The sequence below is a fragment of the Rutilus rutilus genome, assembly GCF_951802725.1.
Source record: "Rutilus rutilus genome assembly, chromosome: 3".
Classification (NCBI taxonomy): Eukaryota; Metazoa; Chordata; class Actinopteri; order Cypriniformes; family Leuciscidae; genus Rutilus; species Rutilus rutilus.
Genome location: NC_140211.1, coordinates 44059052 through 44080471, shown reverse-complemented (window position 1 = coordinate 44080471; position 21420 = coordinate 44059052). Strand labels below are relative to the sequence as shown.

The following is a 21420-nucleotide window of genomic DNA, read 5'->3' as shown; positions in this document are numbered from 1 at the left end:
ACACTGACACTGATACACACACACACACACACACACACACACACACACACACACACACACACACACAAGCGCACACACACACACAAGCGCACACACACACGCGCACACACACACACACGCACGCACACACACACACACACACACGCACGCGCACACGCGCACACACACACACACGCGCACACACAAAACACGACCTACAGCAGAAACTCAGTTAGTTCCTGTACGGTTGTTTGTGGAAAGATCACAGACAGAGAAAATTAACTGTCTAACTCTCATTCAAAATAAATAGTTTCCTGAGGAAATTTGGCAGGATAATAATTTCTTATATCTCAGGCAATCTAGAGATGTTAATATTTTGACCAAAGTAAACACACAATTAAAGTCGGAAGAACCTCTGTGGTCATGTTTGACAATGGTCCTATACAGGGGAATTTATTCTACATGAATAGCTTCTCCTATCATTAGATGACCACTTCAAAATCACATATTTACTGCTCATCTTACCTTGTGTCCTATGGGACCTGTCTCACCACGTTCACCCTTGCCAGAAGGTCCAGGTTCTCCTCTCTCTCCCTACAAAAAGTGATATTCTTTATCACAGCCTATCCTATTATAAAAAATCCTAAGATGCTCAAACTGATCTCTCAGTCTGATTAAGCTGGTCTGCTCTGCTGGTTTTTAGATGACCAACTAAACTCCAGCTTACAAGGTGGACACGTAGATACTATAATCTTACAGAACAAGTAGAATTTGCACATGCTGGTTCTCAACCTGGGGCCTCTGCAAACTTCCAGGGGGCCCCCAGTAAGTCTTATTAATATTAATCTTAAATAACACCTAAAAAAAAAAAAAAAAATGATAAAGATGTACAGCAGTAACAGTATTTTTTAGTTTGTTTATTTTTATTAAAATAGAAATACCAGAAGTTCATGTCAGCTTCGAATATTGCCCTGGACAAAGCAGGGCAATGGAGTCAAAGAGGTTGAGAACCACTGAAATAGACTTTACTCTTTCCTTCCTTTATACTGGTTTCTTTGAAATGCCCTGTAGAGGGCAGTGTGACAGCACATACTGATCTCTCAGTCTGATTAAACTGCTCTGCTGTGCTGAATAAGCTGGACAGGCTCTGGCTGGAGTCTCTTCATAGATGCCTCTCTGCACTGCCTTTTACATAAAACACACCTTTAATCAAATACTAACTTAATATGTACATTGTCTTAATAATCTAACTAATCAGAAAAATCTGGTAATAATAGTTTAAATTAAATTCTTCTCTCAATAAGAGTTTGCAGAGATCCCATACAGATTGAACAAACTTTTGTAGTCATTTGTTGTTTGTTAATTTATAGTCCTTAACAGAGCTATCATGGATATATCTTAATGAAACCACAAACAATGACCACCATATTAAACTGGGATATACCACAACTGGTGGTGTTACAGACCCACCTTAGTTCCTGGCAGGCCTGGAAGCCCAGGCTCACCTTGAGGCCCAAAGAAACCAGGTTCACCCTGCATACAGAAGCCACACATAGAATTATCTTTCAGTCATAGGAGTCAAGTTAAGTATTCACAACTAAATTAACTTAAACTCTAAATCAAAAAAGCGAAGAATTTTAGACAATAAACCTTCCAAAGCATTCATGTCATACAGTATCAAGCCAACTGTCTATTTTTTTGGGACTGATTTGAGTTGGTAATTGTCTAGATTCTAATTAAAACCTGCAAATGGCTTTCGTCATAAAATATGTGCTCACCTTAATGATATTGCTATTATGGCAACTAACATTCATAAAATTCTTATCTAAAATAAATGATGTGTTAGTTCATGGTACTACACGAGAATAGGAATGTTGCTAATATAATAATAATAAACACCTTGACGTGATATTTTCAGTGCCATTTAATAAAACATTCTAACCTCTCTTATTCAATGAATGAACACAGTGTGCACATGTTACGGTCTCAAAAAAAACATTAGAGCACCACATTAGCACAATGTTAGCATCCACAGCCTTCAGCCTCTAAGTAAAACCAGGGTTACATAAAATGGGTGGGATTTTTACAAGGCCAATAGGCTGCAGGCATACAAAAGAATACAGGCAAACAAACCAAAACAGCAACAAGCATTAGTACATGCCAGTTTGAACATTCTTTGCATTAATATGGAACTATGGAGAAATCCATCGCTCCAGTGATTTTCCACTCATTTTCTCATTATTTTCAAGAATATTTTTTTTCCAATTTGGAACATGAACATCTGTAATCAGCTTTTAATTTTCAGTTCAGAAGGCAAAAAGAAAGTTCCATTACAAAACACCAAGTGGTTGAATGACTTTAAGTGACTCTGGTAAAGTGTGTACTGTATGATTCGACACACTCTCAGGGGGTTTGTTTGATTGTTGTGGAGACTGTTTGAAATATAATACAAGCCAGCGACACAAATATTTTTATGTGAAAATAAAGGCTGAAACATAAAAATAGCAACGAAATAAGTCAGACATCTAATTTCTGTAGTATTAAATCTTACTCTGAGACGAGTCTTTACATGAATGCAAAGATAAACTGGGTCAAGTAATTGTCTGATTCACTGATGAATCATTAATAGATGAATCCATAATCAAAGAATCCTGATAATGTGCATTTGAATAAGCCAATGTAAAACACACTCCATTCAAAAGCAATAACTAATTGAAGCCATACAGATTAATGTGAAATATGGAAACAATACAGTTGCACTTCAACAACTGTTACGGAGTCTAGACATTACATTGGTTGACAAGCAGCTGGGTATGGGGGAGGGGTTTTAGGCATGAAGACACAATATTTACCTTAATCCCGGGGAGTCCAGGCAGCCCTGGAAGTCCTGGCTCACCCTATATAGGAAAAGTGCAACAAATTACAGCCAAACCAAGCCACCACTACTGGCTGTGAGCCTGGAAACCCAGCTCAACTACAATAGGTTTCCTCAAAGGCCACAATATCAAAATACTGGCCCTGGTTTACATACTAAAGTGAAAATCATCCAGATTCCGCAGTTAAAGTAAAGACACATAGGCTATCTAATGGTGTTGCAGTTGGATTGTTTGACATTTCAAATTATTGGTACTGAAAAATCCATATTGAGGCATCTTCAATTATATTTGCGTTTTCTGCTTATGCTAAAATAGAATATCGATCCCATTAGACCATAAGATATATTTTTATTAGGGCTGTCGATTTAACTTTGTTAAAGTACCCTGTGGTGAAAATTAGGTTTTTAATGTTGTTTATATGTCTATGTGGTGTTTTTAATGTACTTTAAGACAAACAATGTACAAATTTATAAGTCAACACAATTGCTGAGTATTTTCTCTTTAAAATTGCAGTGAACCAAAGACAGTCTCAAAAATGCGGTTTGAAATCGCTGGTGTTTCTGACGTCACAAACTACCTTGTAACCAATCATGTCAACGCGCCAGCTGGCTTTAGCATATCATTAACAGCAAACTAGCAGGGAGTCTCGAGAAATGCCAGGTTATCCTGGTATATTTTTCTGTTGATATGAAAAATCGGTTAGATTTGCAATATAACGGGTGTGTGATGTATATTACGATGTTATAATGATCTATATGCCTTTCCCCACTGACGTTCTTCAGAGAAAAAACCTTCAAATATGTAATTTTGGTGATGAAAGATGAGTTTTAATTGACTACAGGGGTTTAATTGAATTAATTAGTTATGGAAAAATAATGTGAACTACATAGGTCATCTTACATTTCATACAGTTTATTAGTGACGAAACATGATGCAGGGCAACAATTCACTGTGTGATGGAGCCTAGAACGCAGTTAGTTAGAAAGCCCCTAAAAGCCAAGATACTGTATCAGGGCAAAAATGCCTCAGTGCAAATATGAAATGTGCCAAATAGCATGGAAAATGCCGAATAGCATGAGAGCAAATGTGATATCATTTTATAAAACATTTAATAAAATAAGTAGTAAAAAATCATATTTTGAGGATACTCATCCTCGTGTCATTTTAAACCTGTATGACTTTCTTTCTTTTGGAGAACATAAAATAAGATCTTTTGAAGAATGTTGGTAACCAAACTGTTTTGGTCTGTAAATATATCTAAATACCAATTCAGATGCAGCTTTTGTTTAGGCTGTTGTAACCTTAAACGTTTGTATAATACATTCTATGTTGAATCAAATAAAATACAAATTTCTAAGCTATTTTTGTAATGTCTATTTGATGCTTTTCTCATTTAACACAATAATGACTTTTTTGAAATTGAATTGAAAGATAATGAAATTATCTTTAGGGGTTCAAAATGTTATGCCAAATTTTATGTTAATTTGGCGATAAATTTGATTAATTAATCAGCACATCATGTAATTAAATTAGATTAAAAAAATGAATCGCTTGACAGTCCAAATTATATTACTTTGGGCACAGTATATCATGAGAAAAGAGGAAGAAAAACTAAATCCTCAGAAGCACTAACATACCATGTAACCATGATAAAATTATGTTGTTAATTAACTCATGCTCTGCTGAAAGAAAAACACATGTGAAAAGTGAGTAGGACTAGTGCTCAAAATTGTGCTGTTAAATAGATCCCAGACTGCAGTTTTAGAGTTCTATGTTTACACAGGACTTTTGTGTAAACATACAAGTGCTGTAAATGTGATGAACATTTCTGCAAGAGAACTCAAGCTGTTCTCTTGGATTCTCACACTGAATTTGGAGCAGATTGATTATTCAGTGAAGCCTAACAGTGTTTAATTAGTAAACAGAACAAGTAATAAAGTGTGATGCAAAACATAAAGAAAAAAGACAAAGTAGACAAACTATAACAGCATGGTGTAGAATTATGTTTTTACGGCTTATGTTGGACTAGGAGAGTCTATGTCAAGGTGTACTAAGGTACAAACTAAAAGGTTCTCTAAAAACATCAAATCAAAAGTGCATCTACAAGTCATATTAGTTCACCTGAAATCCGTCTGGAAAGGAAGCTGACCTTGCTAAAAAGCGCTTTCTTTCTTGAGTAGGTTGGTGCCTGACATTCACATGCTTAAAGGGTTAGTTCACATCACAAATTCTGACAGTAATCACTCACCCTCATGTTGTTCCAACCCCGTAAGACTTTCGTTCATCTTCGGAACACAAAGTAAGATATTTTTGATTAAATCTGAGAGCTGTCTCACTCCTCCATAGGCTTCTCTGTAATTGAAACTTGCCAGCCCAGAAAGTTAGTAAAGACAATGTTTAAAATAGTCCATGTGACTACAGTGGCTCAACCATAAGTTTATCAAGCGACGAGAATACTTTTTGTGTGCAAAAAACGAACAAAAATAACGACTTTATTCAACTATTCATTTTCTTCTGTGTGGGCCTCTGAGTGAGTTCACGTAGTGTAACAGCGCAGCGCTTCTGTGTTGTACGTCAGAACATAGGCTCACTATTGGCCAGCATCACGCATCACACACATGACCAGCATCGGCCAATAGTGAGCCTACGTTCTGACGTACAACCTAGAAGCGCTGCACTGTTACACTACGATAAACTTATGGTTGAGCCACTGTAGTCACTTGGACTATTTTAAACATTGTCTTTACTAACTTTCTGGGCCAGCAAGTTTCAATTACAGTGAAGCCTATATGGAGGAGTGAGACAGAAAGTGAAAGAAATATGAAAGAAAGTCTTACGGGGTTGGAACAACATGAGGGTGGGTAATAACTGACAGAATAAACATTTTTGGGTGAATTAACCCTTTAATAGCAGCAAGCAAATGTTGGTAAGCTTTGCTTCATACAGCCATACGGTGCAAAAATACTTGTACTTGTATGCTATAATACTTTTTGGTTAATCATTAATGAATACATGTTTTATTAAAACAAATTCTCAGTGTTTTCCATAAATGAATCAGCTGTCATTAAGACACATGTGCAGTCCTTTGTTCCAAACAATAACAATCTTAAGTGAATACTCAGTGCATTATGCAGTTTTACCTTTTGTCCTCCACGTCCTGGTTCTCCTGGCTCACCCTGTGATAATAAGAATACCTGTAAGTGCTCATCTGTATATGTCAAATTAAAAAGTAGATCTTGCTAAAAACACGGACTTAAAGATAAAAATAGGTTCTGTTTTACCTTAATTCCAGCAGCAGAGGATCCTGCATTACCCTGTGAGAGATATCAAATTCATAGTAAATTTGTTTTGGTCAAAACTGAGCCATTTAAAACTGTTGCATCCAAAATATTTAAAGTGTAGCATCTTCTTTATACCACATGGTGGTGTTTTTTGGAAATTTTGGAAGCTGCTGCTGCTGCATGCTGCTGAGCATGCCAAAGTAAAGGTTAAACTGGTGCACAAAGCAGCTCATCAGATTGTGTGAGTATACAAGCAAAGCAGATTATCTTAAGTGAAACAAATAAGGAAAGATGAACATCCATTAGCTAAAGCTTCTACCGCTGCCATAACACCAATAGGACATAAGGGGAAAAAAGAAGGAAGGAGATTGCCTTTGATTGGGTATATTCTATCATAGCAATTGTGCAGAAAGTTCATGGAGGGTCTTCATTTAAGTTTAGCTGCTGTGTAATCACTACATTGTGCTTTTATGGCAAAATATATGTACCAACCAGATATGTACCACCAGGCTTATTTGGTTGAATTTTATACTGTACTTATACTTGATGTATGTACTACTCATTTTATATTTTAATAGTGAATAAGGATAATAATGTAACTATTAGTAATTAACTAAAGTAACATCTGGTAAGAGGGGGATTCAGAGCGAAATCTTATTGCAGCCACTGTTTTCAGTAAACGTGATGAGAGATCCCAATCACAGATTTTAACAGGTGCTGAAAGCTGAGTTAATCACAGATTTATAAGGGGACTGACATGCAAGACAGTCTAGAAATGTTTGGTCAAATCCCCGGTAGCAAACGTGCATTGAGGTCATGAGCATCCATTGCTCATGTAAGGTCATGGAGAGTGTTCTGTTCGTTTAAGGTTAGCTTCTGTTTTAACTGATTTAAGTTAGTCACTAGATTGTGTTATTATGCCCAAATTTCCATGTACCATTTAAACCTCCACATTCCTTTGCATTAAGGAGGTTAAATATCAATGAGAATGAGCTTCTGATGAGGAGAGTAATCAGTTTAATGTGCCTTCAAAGCTAATGTTAAAGCACTAATTACAGTACTAACTCACTGACTCAATGCCATCACTGTTTCATTTATCTAATAAAAATTCTATGAAAACAAACCCACAAAACAGGATTTATGATGGCATCATATATCAAGTCAAGGCAACCTAAATAAATTCATAAAATACACTTGTGTAAACGTTTCTTATCTTGCACACAAACACACTGTGCAGCATCTGTGTCACATTAAACAGATGTGTGCTAGCGCAGAGCAGATCATTGAAATTCAAAACAGTGAGATGGTTGAGTTCAGTCTGGGTGAGGGAGCTGGCACAGTGGATGCACAGGTGCAACAGAATATCTGAAAATGTCTTTCTGCTTCAAAGTGCCATGTTTCCCAAGGGAACAAAATCTGGAACAAACACAATGTGAGAAAAACCTGAGAAAAACCTGAAACGAGAAACCTCTCCATCTGTTGTTTTTTAATCTTTTTAACAAGTTTTATGTTTATACTTTGTGATCAGACAAAAATATATACACAAAAAACACTTGAAGATTAATAATAACCAATGCTTTGGCTACATCTGTAATATGTATGTTCTGTTTTGGTTTCGTATTCTCTGTGTTTCTTATGCTTCCTATGCTCATTTGCATGTGTTCTGTGTTAGTTTCCTTGGTTGTTAATTAATCCCACACCTGTTCCTATTTCTGTTAATTATTTCTCCCTGTGTATTTAAACCCTGAGTTCTGTCTATTCTTTGTCTGGCATTGTTTTGCATTTATGTTATATGTGGTAGTGTTCATTGTATTACTCCCTGTGATCCCTGAGTGTTCCGTGTTGGATTAAGATTAAAGACTGTTCTGTGATATTCCTTCGTCCTTGTGCGCTTCATTACAGACACTCATGTGTGATAGAATACTACGAAAATGGACTTGCCGGCCATCCAGCTGCTCTGCCTAGAGCAAGAGCAGCTACACCAGAGGATTTTTACACCTGTCGTGCCTAACAAACTTCCTTAATCACTCCTTGTGCAAATTCTATCTGACCAGCCTAAACGATCGCACCAAGGCACGCCTGCCCAGTGATGCTGCTCGGGGGACATTCACTGAGTTTGTGGAGTGCCTGCTGGTGAACTGCGGGTCTGCCTTCACCATCTGCGCTGCTGAGGAGGACGTCACCAGCCCCACTCCAGACCGAGAGCCCATCCAGCCGCCATGAAAGAGCCAGTAAAGAGGACTGGGCCAACCATCACCCCGGTGCCTGAGCCTATGGAAAAGTCTGACCAGGTGCGTGGGACGAAAGAAAGCCCCGCACACAATCACGCCATTGAGAGTAAGCTGCAGCTGGCCTCTACAAATTTTTGTGAGGATTCAGAAACGGATGGTACTCTTCAGCTCCTCGGCTCCTCCTTTGTTTGCTCCACAATGCTGTGTGGATGCATCTCGGATCTTCCAGTCACCAGCTCCGCCTTGGATTAAGGATCCCCTGGCTCCACCTCCAGCCCCCAGCTATCACTCCACCTCAGCTCGGCGACCAGTCTGTTCCATATTGGCTCTTCCCTCCCTCAGCTCCACCTGGGACTATCGCCCTTATGGCTCCAACGGGCTCCCTCGTCCTTTCGGCTCTGCCTTCCAGGCCTCCGTCTTCCCTCCTGCTCCGTCTTGGTCCTCTGGCATCCTGGGCTCCACCTAGGATACTCGGCTCTTCGGCTTCACCTGGGTCTCCACCTCCATTGGCACAGTCGCCGTCCATCGACCCCCTGGTTTCATCAGCCAAGTCTCCACCATGGCTCCTCCCTCCCTCGACTTTGCAGAGGAACTTAGTCCTGGCTGTATGCCTGGCTACTCCTGCTCTCCTCTCCTCCTCTCCCTGGCTCCTCCCACTGTCATCGCCACCATCATCCTTCCTCAGTCGGACTGTTACAGCTCGAGGACATGCCTTCCCAGGGGGTGGGTGTAACGCGTATGTTCTGTTTTGGTTTTGTTTTCTCTGCGTTTCCACCGCAGGAACTTTCTCTAGGAACTAGGAACTTTGGGGTGGTACTCTGTGTGTTTCAACCGCAGGAACCAGGGTCTAACTTAAAGCAACACCAAAGCACTTTTCCTATTCGGTCCCCCTACTGGTTGGAAGCGGAATTGTCCATTACCGCTACCGTAAATAATTTAGCCTACCGCAGCCTACCATCGCACGCACGCTATTTGTTTATCCAGCACCGGCTTTGGAAATAACGATGTCCACAGACAAGGTTGAGCATGTTGCATGATTTTATGAAAGTATGATGTATTGCGACATCAGAAAATCATTTTTTTTTAGATTGTGTGAAACGGTAAATTTGAAACGGTCTAGCAATAGCAAGATAGGTTTACACAAAGATGAAAAATAAAAACGGATTGCCTAACAGTTTCACAGCCATTTGCATTGTCTGTGAAAATCTTGAGCATTTTATTGGAAAAAAAGTTGCAGAGACAGGTGACACCGTTTTAGTCCAATGTTCACTCTAGTTCGAGCTCTTTCTCTATCATGCTCCCGTTTTCTTTTCTTCACCTCCTCCGACTTCATACCCTTCCTTTTATTTGCAGACTCCGTCATGATGACAATTCAAAAGCTACCTGGCTGCTAGGTATCTTCCATTTATATGTACCTGCCGAGTACGCTCCACCCAGAGCCTTGCTCCACCTATCGGCTATTGTAACGCTTGCCATAAAGCAAGTCAAATTTGTAGTTTCTTATGTCTCATTCGAACTACGGATCCGCTATCCGATCTAGAAAACTTGCATAGTGCAGTTATAGCGGATAGAGGGCTGCAAAGCAAATACAGAAGTGTCGTTCACCCTGTTACAAGTTGATGAACCACTGAAACGATTTTGGAAACATTATTTTAAGGTACAAAAGAATCTTTAGTGTTGCTTTAAGTTCTAGGTAAAAATTTGTCCCTCAGAAAATCCTTGCTGGCGAGGTAGTACTTTTTCAAAGTTCAGGAACTTTCAGGGGTGGGACATTGGTGCTGAGCATGCTGATTTGTTGAGTTCATGCAGCATTTTGATTGGTTGACTCCACACAAATTTTTTTATTTCAGCCACCATTTTTAAAAGTCTGTTGCGGTGCGTGCAGTAAGAGGAGGTTGCTATTCTAATCAACAATGGAGTTTAAAAATACGTCCGATGGACCGACGACAAGGTTCAGGTTTTATTAAGCTTAAATTCAGAGGATGAAATCCAGCGAGAACTGGAAAGTAGCACTCAGACCTACATCACCGGACTAATTTGCCTAATCTTCACGGTACTTTAGACCACGATGGAAACGCAGACAGTAACAGGTCTGGGGGAAAAAAAGTTCCTCAGGAAAAAGTTCCTGGGACAAATTGTTCTGGGTAATTTTGGTGGAAACGCAGCTTTAGTTTCCTTGGTTGTTAATTAATCCCACAGCTGTTTCTAGTTCTGTTCATTATTTCTCCCTGTGTATTTAAACTCGGAGTTCTGTCTGTTCTTTGTCCGTTATCGGTTGTGTTTATGTTATATGTGGTTGTGTTTATTGTATTATTTTCTGTGATTCTCCTAAGTGTTCTGTGTTGGATTAAGATTAAAGACTGTTCTTGTGATATTCCTTGTCTTTGTGTACTTCATTACAACCACACATGAGTGACAACTTCTATGCTTTATGTCTTTGTTCTGATATTAAACACCAAAGAATTAAATAGAATTACGTAGCCTAATGCATAGCTCTCTTTTTTTACACTGCAACAACAGAAATAAAATGAAAGCCTAAAAACATGAGAGTAGCTGAATGTCTTGGGCTGAATGTGCAGCGAGGACAAGAGGATGATTGGACGTGGTGAGAAAGAGCAGCTGGGCCCTCGGCCTGCTGCTGAATTTGCGGTTCCACTTCACGTGTCTTGTGCTCAGAGACTGTTGAGGAATACATGCTCTGGCTTTTATGGGCTTCATTATGATGCAAGCTTAATTGCTGCATTTTTGTTAGCCATAAACCACTTTAACAGTTACAGCTGGATGTCAGTAAACTCCTTCTCCACCCTAATAAACACCTTAATGCCTAATCTTTTGCTTTTTATATCGATATTCTTAGTGCTTAATAGATCCATGAGAAAGCTATGTCAAGGAATTTTAAAATTGCTTCCCCTCATTTGTTGCTGAAAAGTTTTAGTTATGTTTGGTTCGAAATGACAAACTTTTGCTGTCGGGCCTAAGACAAGTCTTTTTCTACTTTATAGAGCAGTTTAAGGCTAAAAACACAATAGAATAAAGTGTATTCTGTTGTGAACCTGTCGAACATTGGCAGAGATTTACATTGGTAACAATCCATCACATCTGGTTCTGATTGAGTTATATCTCCAGGCCTTATGTTATTCCATTTTGCAAGTTTGCAAGCGTAAAATGCCATGCAGACTAATGACTTACAAAAACATATTACAGCCACTACCACTACTGTTTTGTCAGCAAAATGAAAATTGTTTTCTTTGCTGTTGCTATCAGTAATTCTTAGTTTTTTTTTTAAAAACTGCAACATGATATGAAATGTGAATATCAAACGTGGCTTATTCTGTTTCATAAAAATCGACACTCGGCTACTAACGTAACCTCGGTTCTCTCTAGAGAGGGAACAAGTGTTGCGTAAGTTTAGCTTACGCTACGGGAAAACTCCTTTTCTCGAGAATACTGAAGCCAGAAAATTATCCTTAATTTTCCAAAATGTAAAACGCATTTGCTGCAGCAGGCAGACTTAGGCGAGACAGCTCGCGCGCCTATTGGCTGCTCTGCAGCAACTGCTGCAACCTATCAGCGCGTCTGGGCATGACGCCAGCGCCATTGGGAAGCTTCCCCGCGCTATGTCATGGCCTGCCAGAATGGGCGTGGCTTACAAGCCTATAAATACCCACCGCTGATGTTGCATGATGATTTCAGTCGAGTGAAGCGAAACCATAATGCAGCACAAGCACGGCAGCGTACGCAACACTCGTTCCCTCTCTAGAGAGAACTGAGGTTACGTTAGTAACCGAGTGTCGTTCTCTTACGAGAGTACTCTCGTGTTGCGCAAGTTTAGCTTACGCTACGGGAACCCCATGTAAAACGCTGTGCGTTTGCGAAATTTCGTGTGCGAAATTTCCAACACTAATGTCCCAAGGGAAGAGTGCCCAGGGCTCATATCAGTGGTAAACACACAGAGCGGTAGGCGGCGGGGAATGACTCGGTAGATGTGATAGGTGCGCGCGCATATATACACAGTTATGGCAGTACCAAAACCTATAACTGCATAAGCCCACAGGACGTTGCAGCACATCAACAGTCTAATCAAACTGAGTTGGGTAGAAAGTGTTAATATGATACATCAGACTGAGAACAGCCTGGCCTATAAGGCAGGCACTTCTAGGTTATAAAACCTTATGAATGTAGACAGCGAGGCCCAGCCTGCTGCCATACGAATATCATGAAGTGACACCCCGCTTGTCCATGCCCACGACGAGGCCATACCTCTAGTCGAGTGGGCCCTAACCCCCAAGGGACAATCCAGGCCCTTGGAGGCATAGGCTGACATGATAGCATCCACTATCCATCTGGACAGGGTCTGTTTCGAAATGGCCAGCCCCCTGATGCGGCCACCGAACCAAACGAAAAGCTGCTCTGTTTGCCTATAGGCGGCAGAGCGTTGCACATAAATCCTTAAAGCCCTAACTGGACAAAGGAGGTTAACCCCAGCCTCACTGTCGGATACAGGGAGTGCTGAAAGGGAAATAACTTGCGCTCTGAACGGAGTCGTAAGCACCTTCGGGACGTAACCATGCCTTGGTTTGAGGACAACTTTAGAGTCGTTAGGCCCAAATTCCAGGCACGCAGCGCTCACTGAGAGTGCGTGCAGGTCGCCCACTTGCTTTACTGAGGCAAGCGCCAGCAGAAAAGCGGTTTTGAAGGATAGGTACTTTAGTTCCACCGCAAGTAATGGTTCGAATGGTTTACCTTTTATGGCCTCAAGGACCGTGGAAAGGTCCCACGCTGGAACCGAGGGTGGTCGAGGAGGGTTCAGTCTCCAAGCACCCCTGAGGATCGGATTATGAGATCATTCTTTCCCAGTGACTGGCCGTTCGCGGGCTTCGCGAAAGCCGCTATAGCCGCCACATACACTTTGAGCGTGGATGGGGTTCTACCGTTCTCCAGCAGCTCTTGCAGGAAAGAAAGTACCACCGCTACCTCAGCTCTTAGCGGGTTAAAGTCATGAGCTGAACACCATTCAGCGAACACTGACCATTTAGACGCATAGAGCCATCTAGTAGACGGAGCTCTAGCCTGTGTGATCGTGTTCAGTACTCCCTCTGGGAGGTGAAATGGTGATGGTTGATCGCCCACACATGTAGGGCCCACAGCTCGGGGTACGGGTGCCAAACTGCACCCTGGGCCTGGGACAGCAGGTCCTTCCTCAGCGGAATCGGCCATGGAGCTGTGTTCCCCAGTTCCATCAGTTCTGGGAACCATACTTAATTCTCCCATAGCGGGGCTATCAGGAGTATCGAGCATCTGGTTTCCCTGATTCGTTTGATTACCTGTGGTAACAAGGCGACCGGGGGAAACGCATAGAGAGGGCGCTTGGGCCAATTTCGGCAGAACATTGGGCAGTGAGCGTTGGTCTGTGACGCGAATAGGTCTACCTCTGCTTTGCCGAAAATGTCCCAGATATTTTGCACCGTCCTGGGATGCAGAGCCCATTCTCCTGGGGAGAGCTTGGCCCTGGATAACATATCTGGGCCCACGTTCAGGATGCCCGGCACATGCGCCGCTCTCAGCGAGTGCAGGTTGTGCTGGCCCCATATGAGGAGGCGTCTTGCTAGTGCAAGAAGGCCCCGGGACTTGAGGCCGCCCTGGCGATTTATATACGATACCACCGAGGTGTTGTCTGTTCTGACCAGAACGTGGTGGTTTTTTACCACAGGGAGAAAGAACTGAAGGGCGTTTTCAACCACTTTCATTTCTAGACAGTTTATGTGTAGACGCTTCTCCGCATCTGACCACAGGCCCATGGAAGGTCTCCCTTCGTACAGGGCGCCCCAACCCGTGTTGGAGGCGTCTGTCGAGATGACTTTGATTTGAGAGGTGGCCCCCAAGTTCACACTGGTCTGGTACCAGTCGGTTCTCATCCACGGTTTCAGAGCTGCAACGCATGTCTGATTTGTCGTGAGACGGAGTGAACCTGTTTTCCACGCATTCGCTGGTACGCGCCGTTTCAGCCACAGTTAAAAAGGGCGCATGTGTAGCAGACCCAGCCGCAGCACCGTCGAGGCTGAGGCCATGAGGCCCATCATCCTCTGAAACATTCTGAGGGGAAGATTTTTCCTCACGGTGAATGTTGCTGCGAAGCGCTGAATTGCCGCCGCGCGCTCCCGCGTCAGGCGCGCTATCATAGACCTGGAGTCCAAATCTATCCCCAGAAAGGATATTTCCTGACTGGGGGATAGACTGCTCTTGGCCCAGTTGACTCTGAGGCCCAGCTGATCCAGATGGGCCAACAGTAACGTCTTGTGTCACCAGTTCCTCCTTCGACTGGGCTAATATTAGCCAGTCGTCCAGATAATTCAGGACTCTCACGCCCCGTCGTCAGAGGGGCGCGAGCGCCGTGTCCATGCACTTCGTAAATGTACGAGGTGCTAAAGACAGGCCGAAGGGAAGGACGGTGTACTGATAAGCCTGGCCCTCGAAGGCGAATCTGAAAATAAGCGTCTTTCAGATCCACTGATATACACCAGTCCCCCGGTCGGATTCGAGCGAGGATTTGTCTGGTCGTGTTCATTTTGAACGGGCGTATCATCAGCGCTTTGTTCAAGCGTCTGAGATCTAATATAGGGCGGAGTCCGACGTCTTTCTTTGGTACTAAGAAATAACGTCTGTAAAACCCAGTGTTCCAGGGACAGACAGTGTTCTATGTGGTGGAATGAACGGGGAGATGCTGCATTACAGACACAGCAATGTGAGCTCACGGCGCGAGGCGCAGAGAGTTTTTTAACAAAGTGTGTGCGCTGAAAAGCAGACACATGATCTGCACTTGAAACACTGCCAGCTCGTGCTGGGTTCATACACTGACAAGGTATGTGTGTGCATAACGCAGATACAGTCGTTTTCACGGGCAGGGGTGAGTGCTGTACAGCGGGCACATTTCCTACACTTAAAACATGAACGGCGTGAGCCGGTTTGACTGATATGAACCCTGTGGTGGTGTGAGACACTGCACGGGTAAGTGCCTGTGTGTAGGGGTGAACACTGGGCAGTGGGCACTTTCCCTACACTTAGTGGTCGAGCGGCCTGAGCCAGCATTATTGTATTCGACCCTGGATGAGTGTGACACACAGAGAGGGTAGTGTTTATGTGCGTGGGTGGGCAATGGGCAGCGGGCACCTTTGCTACATTCAAAACACCTTCGGCCTGAGCCGGAATATGACCAGACATAATGCTCTTTTTGAGATTTATGTGGGTCGCCGTAAAAACGGCGTTTGTGTGCAGGCGAGCGAGTTTTGGAACCGGCTCGTTGACTGCTAAGTACACTCTTCGAGTCGCCTCTGCTGAGGGAAGTGCGAGAGCGGTTCGTGCTGATTCCGACGGCGGTCCGGCCACAGCGGGACTTGACCGTCGCCGCTTTCCTAGGAGGGCTAGGAAGACTTGGGAGGCTCAAAGCTGGGCGCGAGCCTGGGTCTGGGTCCCCGGGCAGGCGGTGGTCTGCGACGGCTCGACGAGCGCGAGCGCTGGCGTACATCCCGGGCCTGGTGCTGTTGCTGAGTGGGAGGCGGAGGCGGTGGGGGGGCCGTTCTTCGAGCGGGCAGCTGCTTCTTAGCATGGCCTGCTGCAGAACTGGAACGCCACGGCAGAAAGTGTCTCATTGCCTGAGACGTTTTCTGCACCTCCGAATAACGCTCCGCAAAGCCTTTTACAGCGGGACCGAAGAGACCCGTCGGAGAGATAGGAGCGTCCAGGAAGGTGGCACGGTCGGACTCTGACATGTTGGACCAGGTGAGCCACAGGTGACGCTCCGTGACGGTGAGGGAAGCCATGTTGTGGCCGATGGCCTGGGCGGCGGCTTTAGTAGCTCTGAGTACCAAGTCCGTCACACTCCTCAAATCCGTCACACACTCCTTTGTTGGTCCAGCCTCGTCCAGAGAGAGGAGGAGGTTGGCCTGGTGGATCTGCAAAACAGCCATGGCATGCAGTGCAGATGCAGCCTGACCGGCGGCAGCGTAGGCGCGGCCGATCAAGACTGACGTGGTCTGGCAGGCATTGGTGGGCAGAGTTGACTTGACGCGTCATCCAGCGGAGGGCGGACACAAGTGTGCTGCCACTGCTTCCTCAACCGGAGGAACAGAGAGATAACCCTTGTCCTTCGCGCTGTCGACCGCAGAGAGCGTGGAAGAGACAGAGGATCTCAGCCTGGCCGAGTACGGGGCTCCCCACGATTTGGAGAGCTCGTCGGAGGAAGGGACCGGGCCTAGAAACAGGTGCAGAGCGGCATCCTGAGAGAAAGCAGCCATCCAACCTGTTGGGCGCAGGCTCCTGGGGCATGGTCCAGTCAAGGCCAAGGTCCTCGACGGCCTTCGAGAGAAGGCGGAGAAGCTCAGCGTCGACCGAGGCCCTCACGCTGGACTCCTGTGTCGACGGGGTGGGGTCAGGGATAGAGCCCGACCATTCCTCGCTCCCGGACGCCAGGAGAGAGCAGCTGTCCTCCTCCATAGCATCCCGCTCTGTCGTCTCGACCGCAGTGGGGTGCTGGCCGTCGAGGAAAGAGACAGGGGACGTCGCCGGCGAGTTCTCCTTCACCGAAGGTTCTGGTGGCCTTTGAGAGCGGCGCTTTTTACGGCGCGGCACAACAGAAGGCATGGGAGAAGCGGACTTGACGCGAAACAATGCCTGTCGAGCCCGCAGGGTCAAGAGAGGAAGAGACTCGCACTGCTGGCAGCCACCATCAGCGAGCGCGTGGTCCGCGTGGTCCTTTCCCAGGCAGGAAGCGCAAAGCATAGAGCCGCAGGACATCGTTGGCATTTAAAAATGCCTTTAGCTCTTTTAGAAAACGTGTGTGTCGCAGCGGCGAACACACACGGAGCAGTGGAAAAGGATATGGGCCTCGAACTCGAGCTCGTCCCGCTGAAGGCTGTTCGACGGCGCGGCTTCTTTCCGGAGGTTCAGCGATGTGAAGTCACTCGCTGAAGAAGACGAAATCATCATGCAACATCAGCGGTGGGTATTTATAGGCTTGTAGCCACACCCATTCTGGCGGGCCATGACGTAGCACGGGGAAGCTTCCCATTGGCGCTGGCGTCATGCCCAGACGCGCTGATAGGTTGCAGCAGTTGCTGCAGAGCAGCCAATAGGCGCGCGAGCTGTCTCGCCTAAGTCTGCCTACTGCAGCAAATGCGTTTTACATTTTGGAAAATTAAGGATAATTTTCTGGCTTCAGTATTCTCGAGAAAAGGAGTTTTCCCGTAGCGTAAGCTAAACTTACGCAACACGAGAGTACTCTCGTAAGAGAACTCTGCAACATGCCTTAAAACAAACACACAAGGTTTTGATCATGTTTTTTATACTCATAATAAACCAAGAGTATTAAAAGATCACTTGAAGTCTTCTTGAAAGTTCAGTCAACATCATGACTGAAATTTGTGCAAATCGTTTTTTTCTTTTTTTTAAATAAAAAAGCAGCACGCTTTCTAATGAGTCTGTTCTGTTCAGAACAAGTTGAGCTGCAGAGGTTCTCAGATACTGTAGCGGGGCACTGCCAGTGCTTGAACCACCGCCAGGCATCTCAGGAGGGCTGCAACCTCAAGATTGCGAGGAACTGCTGGGATAACATGCTTGTTGGCCAAACCTCCAAAACCAAAAAGCCTTTTTGCAATCCAATTAAAGATTTTGTTTGAGTTATGTTTTGACCCAAAAATAATTTTTCTAGCTCTGAGATCTGAGTGATTTTTTTGAGAACTGTGCTAGATGTCAAGTCACAGCTAATTTCACACCCAGTTAAATATTTATACATATAAGGTCAAAAAGGCACTGCTTTAAGTATGCATCCTCACTGGGATAAAACCTCAGATATATCTTTATGCCATGCAGAGACAGACACAAAAAGTTCAAAATAGCTAAATATTCGGCACTTAAGTTTAAATCGTAATACCGAGCCCCTAAAGTGACCTTTGCAAAAAAAAAAAAAAAAAAAAAAAAAAAATATATATATATATATATAATATATAATATAATATATATAATATAATATATATATATATATATATATATATATATATATATATATATATATATATATGCACACAACAAACTCCAAACTCTACAAACTACAAACTTTTTTTTTGTAAAAATGGCAGTGACTGACAGGAAATATTTTATAATAGCATAGCCTATACATAAACTGGAAATTGTAACATGTGAGTACACAAAATAACTCCCATGTGCACGTGAAAAGTTTCTTTGAAAAGTTTCACGTGTCTTTGTTACATATGTTACATGTAGTTACTATAGTAATAACTATAAATTATGCATAATTACATGCAACTAACCCTAAACCAAACCAAACCCTAATCCTAACCCTATAGTAAGTATGTAGTTACTTAATATCACTCAGTACTTAAATGTATAATTACAGTGTAACAAAGACACCTTAAAATAAAGTGTAACCAAAGTTTCTTGTGAGCAAGCAAATGTTTCACATGCTCATGGGAATTCTTTTGCGTGCTCATGAGTTACAATTTCCAGTTTATGAATAGGTTACTATAACTAATTTTCTTTGTGCGTCACTGCCATTTTACTACAAAGAAAATGAGAGTAAGGATGAATGAATTAATCAAGAATTAATATGAATTAATAAAGATCTATTTATAATGGATCTTTATTAATTAAAGCTACAATATGCAAGAATTTTTTGCCGCTAGAGGGCGCTACATTCCAAACAACAACAACGGCATAGCTTGATGACGATGTGAAGGAGCGTGGAATGATGGGAATGGATGTAAATCAGTCAGACGGGAATCGAAAAATCATGTTCATGGATGAGGCTAAGTTCGTTTTTATAATGACATGCTTTTTGTGGCGAGGGGGGCGTGGTTCAGCGAGGTCTGTAATGGGAGAGAGAAGAGACGAGCAAGTAGGTCAAGTGCAAATGACGAACACCTGTGTCTTATTGCTGTGATCCGTGTGGAGAGACCACTTATAAGCCGCGCTGGAACGAGAGAGACTGAAGAGAAAATTGGACGCAGAGAAAGAAAACCTGTGGATCCGAGCTCTCATTTTTGAACTGTTTTGAGCCGTCGCGGTTGCCATGGTGAATGCGCGTTGTGCACGACTTTTGTTTGTTTTGCTTTATTTTAATAAAGTACGAGTCCCAGTCACGCCGAACCGTCTTCTTCCTTGACTCTTGAACCTCATCACACTTTTATTTCATTAAAATGAATTAACCGCAAGAAAAGTAAGGTTTAATACTAAATTGGTTATCATAGATGTTACGGTATGTCGAATTCATTGTTGTGATAACGCTGCACAGTTTTACGTGTTCTAAACAATTGTTGTAAAAGTACATTCGAACATACCCACATCATTTGACAAAATACTGATTAATCTTTATGAATAACACATGCTATATTTATTATGACCGCCGCTAGCATAGCTAGCGAAAGCGGTCATATAGGGATTGTCAGAGGTTTTTTTTTTTCTTTTTTTTTTTTTCATCTACTGAATTTTTCGTCAACGATACCAGGGACACCGAAACACCGGGGAACATGAAATTTGGTTCCCACTCCCCCCCCCCGCTGTCATGACTGAACAGACAGGAAACAGTTGCAGGTACTCCCAAAGTGTTTAATATCTCAAAAAGGTCAGAAACAGTACAGGAACAAAGAAGGGCGGCGACTCAGGCTCGTGCAGGGACTTTCCGATGGTCTGTGGTGCTCTGGTGCTGTGATAGTGCAGAATCCCGATCCCGGTGTTTGAGTGCGGTGAATCCAGTGACGAGGAACAAGACGGCGAGAAGACAAGGCAGGCGAACACAGACACGGCAAACTTCACGGGAACACAGACACGGCAACACAGGACCTCAACAAACAATCAGACACTGGAACAGAGAATGGTGTGAGTATATATAGGCAATGGGAATGAACAGCAGCTGTGAACAGTGATTGTGATGATGATCAGCTGGAGCGCTGACAGACACGTGAGCGGGACAACGCCCACTCACACATAAACACAACGACACGAGACAAGAAAGAAACAATGCATTCAACAACCGTGACAGTACCCCCTCCTCTAGGAACGCCTCACGGCGTTCCCAGACTCCCTTACCTGTCGATTGTAATCATCGATAAGAGAGTGATCCAGGATGTCACGAGCCGGAACCCAACTTCTCTCCTCCGGACCGTAACCTTCCCAGTCCACCAGGTACTGGAATCCGCGTCCCCTCCGCCTAGAGTCCATAATGCGACGGACCGAATAGGATGGTTCCCCATCTACGAGTCGCGGCGGTGGGGGAACCGGGGCAGGCAGATTAATGCGGATTAATGACACGTGGAATACCGGATGAATTCTCCTGTACACTGGAGGGAGGTTGAGGCGGACTGCCACCGGACTAACAATCTTGGTGACAGAAAACGGGCCAATGAATTTAGGAGCCAGTTTATTGGATACGGAGCGGAGCGGAATGTTCTTAGTAGAAAGCCACACTTTGGAACCGACGACATATACGGGAGGTCTAGACCGGTGGCGATCGGCTTTGGCCTTGGTGCGCGCCCGCACACGGAGGAGAGTCTCACGGGCTCTTGTCCATGTGCGGTGACACCTCTGGACGAAGGCATGAGCGGAGGGGAACGCGACTTCGGATTCCAGACTAGGAAAGACCGGTGGCTGGTATCCTATACTACACTCAAAAGGAGATAGGCCCGTAGCTGACACTGGCAACGAATTGTGGGCGTACTCCACCATAGGCAGTTGCTGACTCCAGGAGGAAGGATTCCTGGCAGCCGTACATCGCAAGGTTCTCTCCAGGTCTTGGTTGGCTCTCTCAGTTTGACCATTGCTCTGAGGGTGAAACCCGGAAGACAGACTGACCGTCGCCCCCAGTAACTTACAAAACTCTCGCCAAAATTTGGACACAAATTGGGGACCCCTGTCGGAAACCACGTCTGTCGGGAGGCCATGTAACCGAAAGACGTGATTAACGACTGCAACCGCCGTCTCCTTGGCTGAGGGTAATTTGGGCAAGGGAACAAAGTGGGCTGCCTTCGAGAATCGGTCCTCCACGGT

At 44.0% G+C, this 21420-nt stretch overlaps 1 protein-coding gene across 1 annotated transcript in view; it reads right to left on the bottom strand.

The window, feature by feature from the left end:
* The window catches only part of col25a1 (collagen type XXV alpha 1 chain), a gene marked incomplete at its 5' end in the record, with an annotated part of 143077 nt that overhangs the window by 49920 nt on the left and 71737 nt on the right, over positions 1 to 21420 (bottom strand). Inside the window, 5 exons of the mRNA XM_084404111.1 lie at positions 505 to 573; positions 1450 to 1512; positions 2832 to 2876; positions 5996 to 6031; positions 6137 to 6169. Of these exons, the coding sequence (XP_084260237.1) occupies positions 505 to 573; positions 1450 to 1512; positions 2832 to 2876; positions 5996 to 6031; positions 6137 to 6169 (246 nt within the window). The remainder of the gene's footprint in view (positions 1 to 504; positions 574 to 1449; positions 1513 to 2831; positions 2877 to 5995; positions 6032 to 6136; positions 6170 to 21420) is intronic.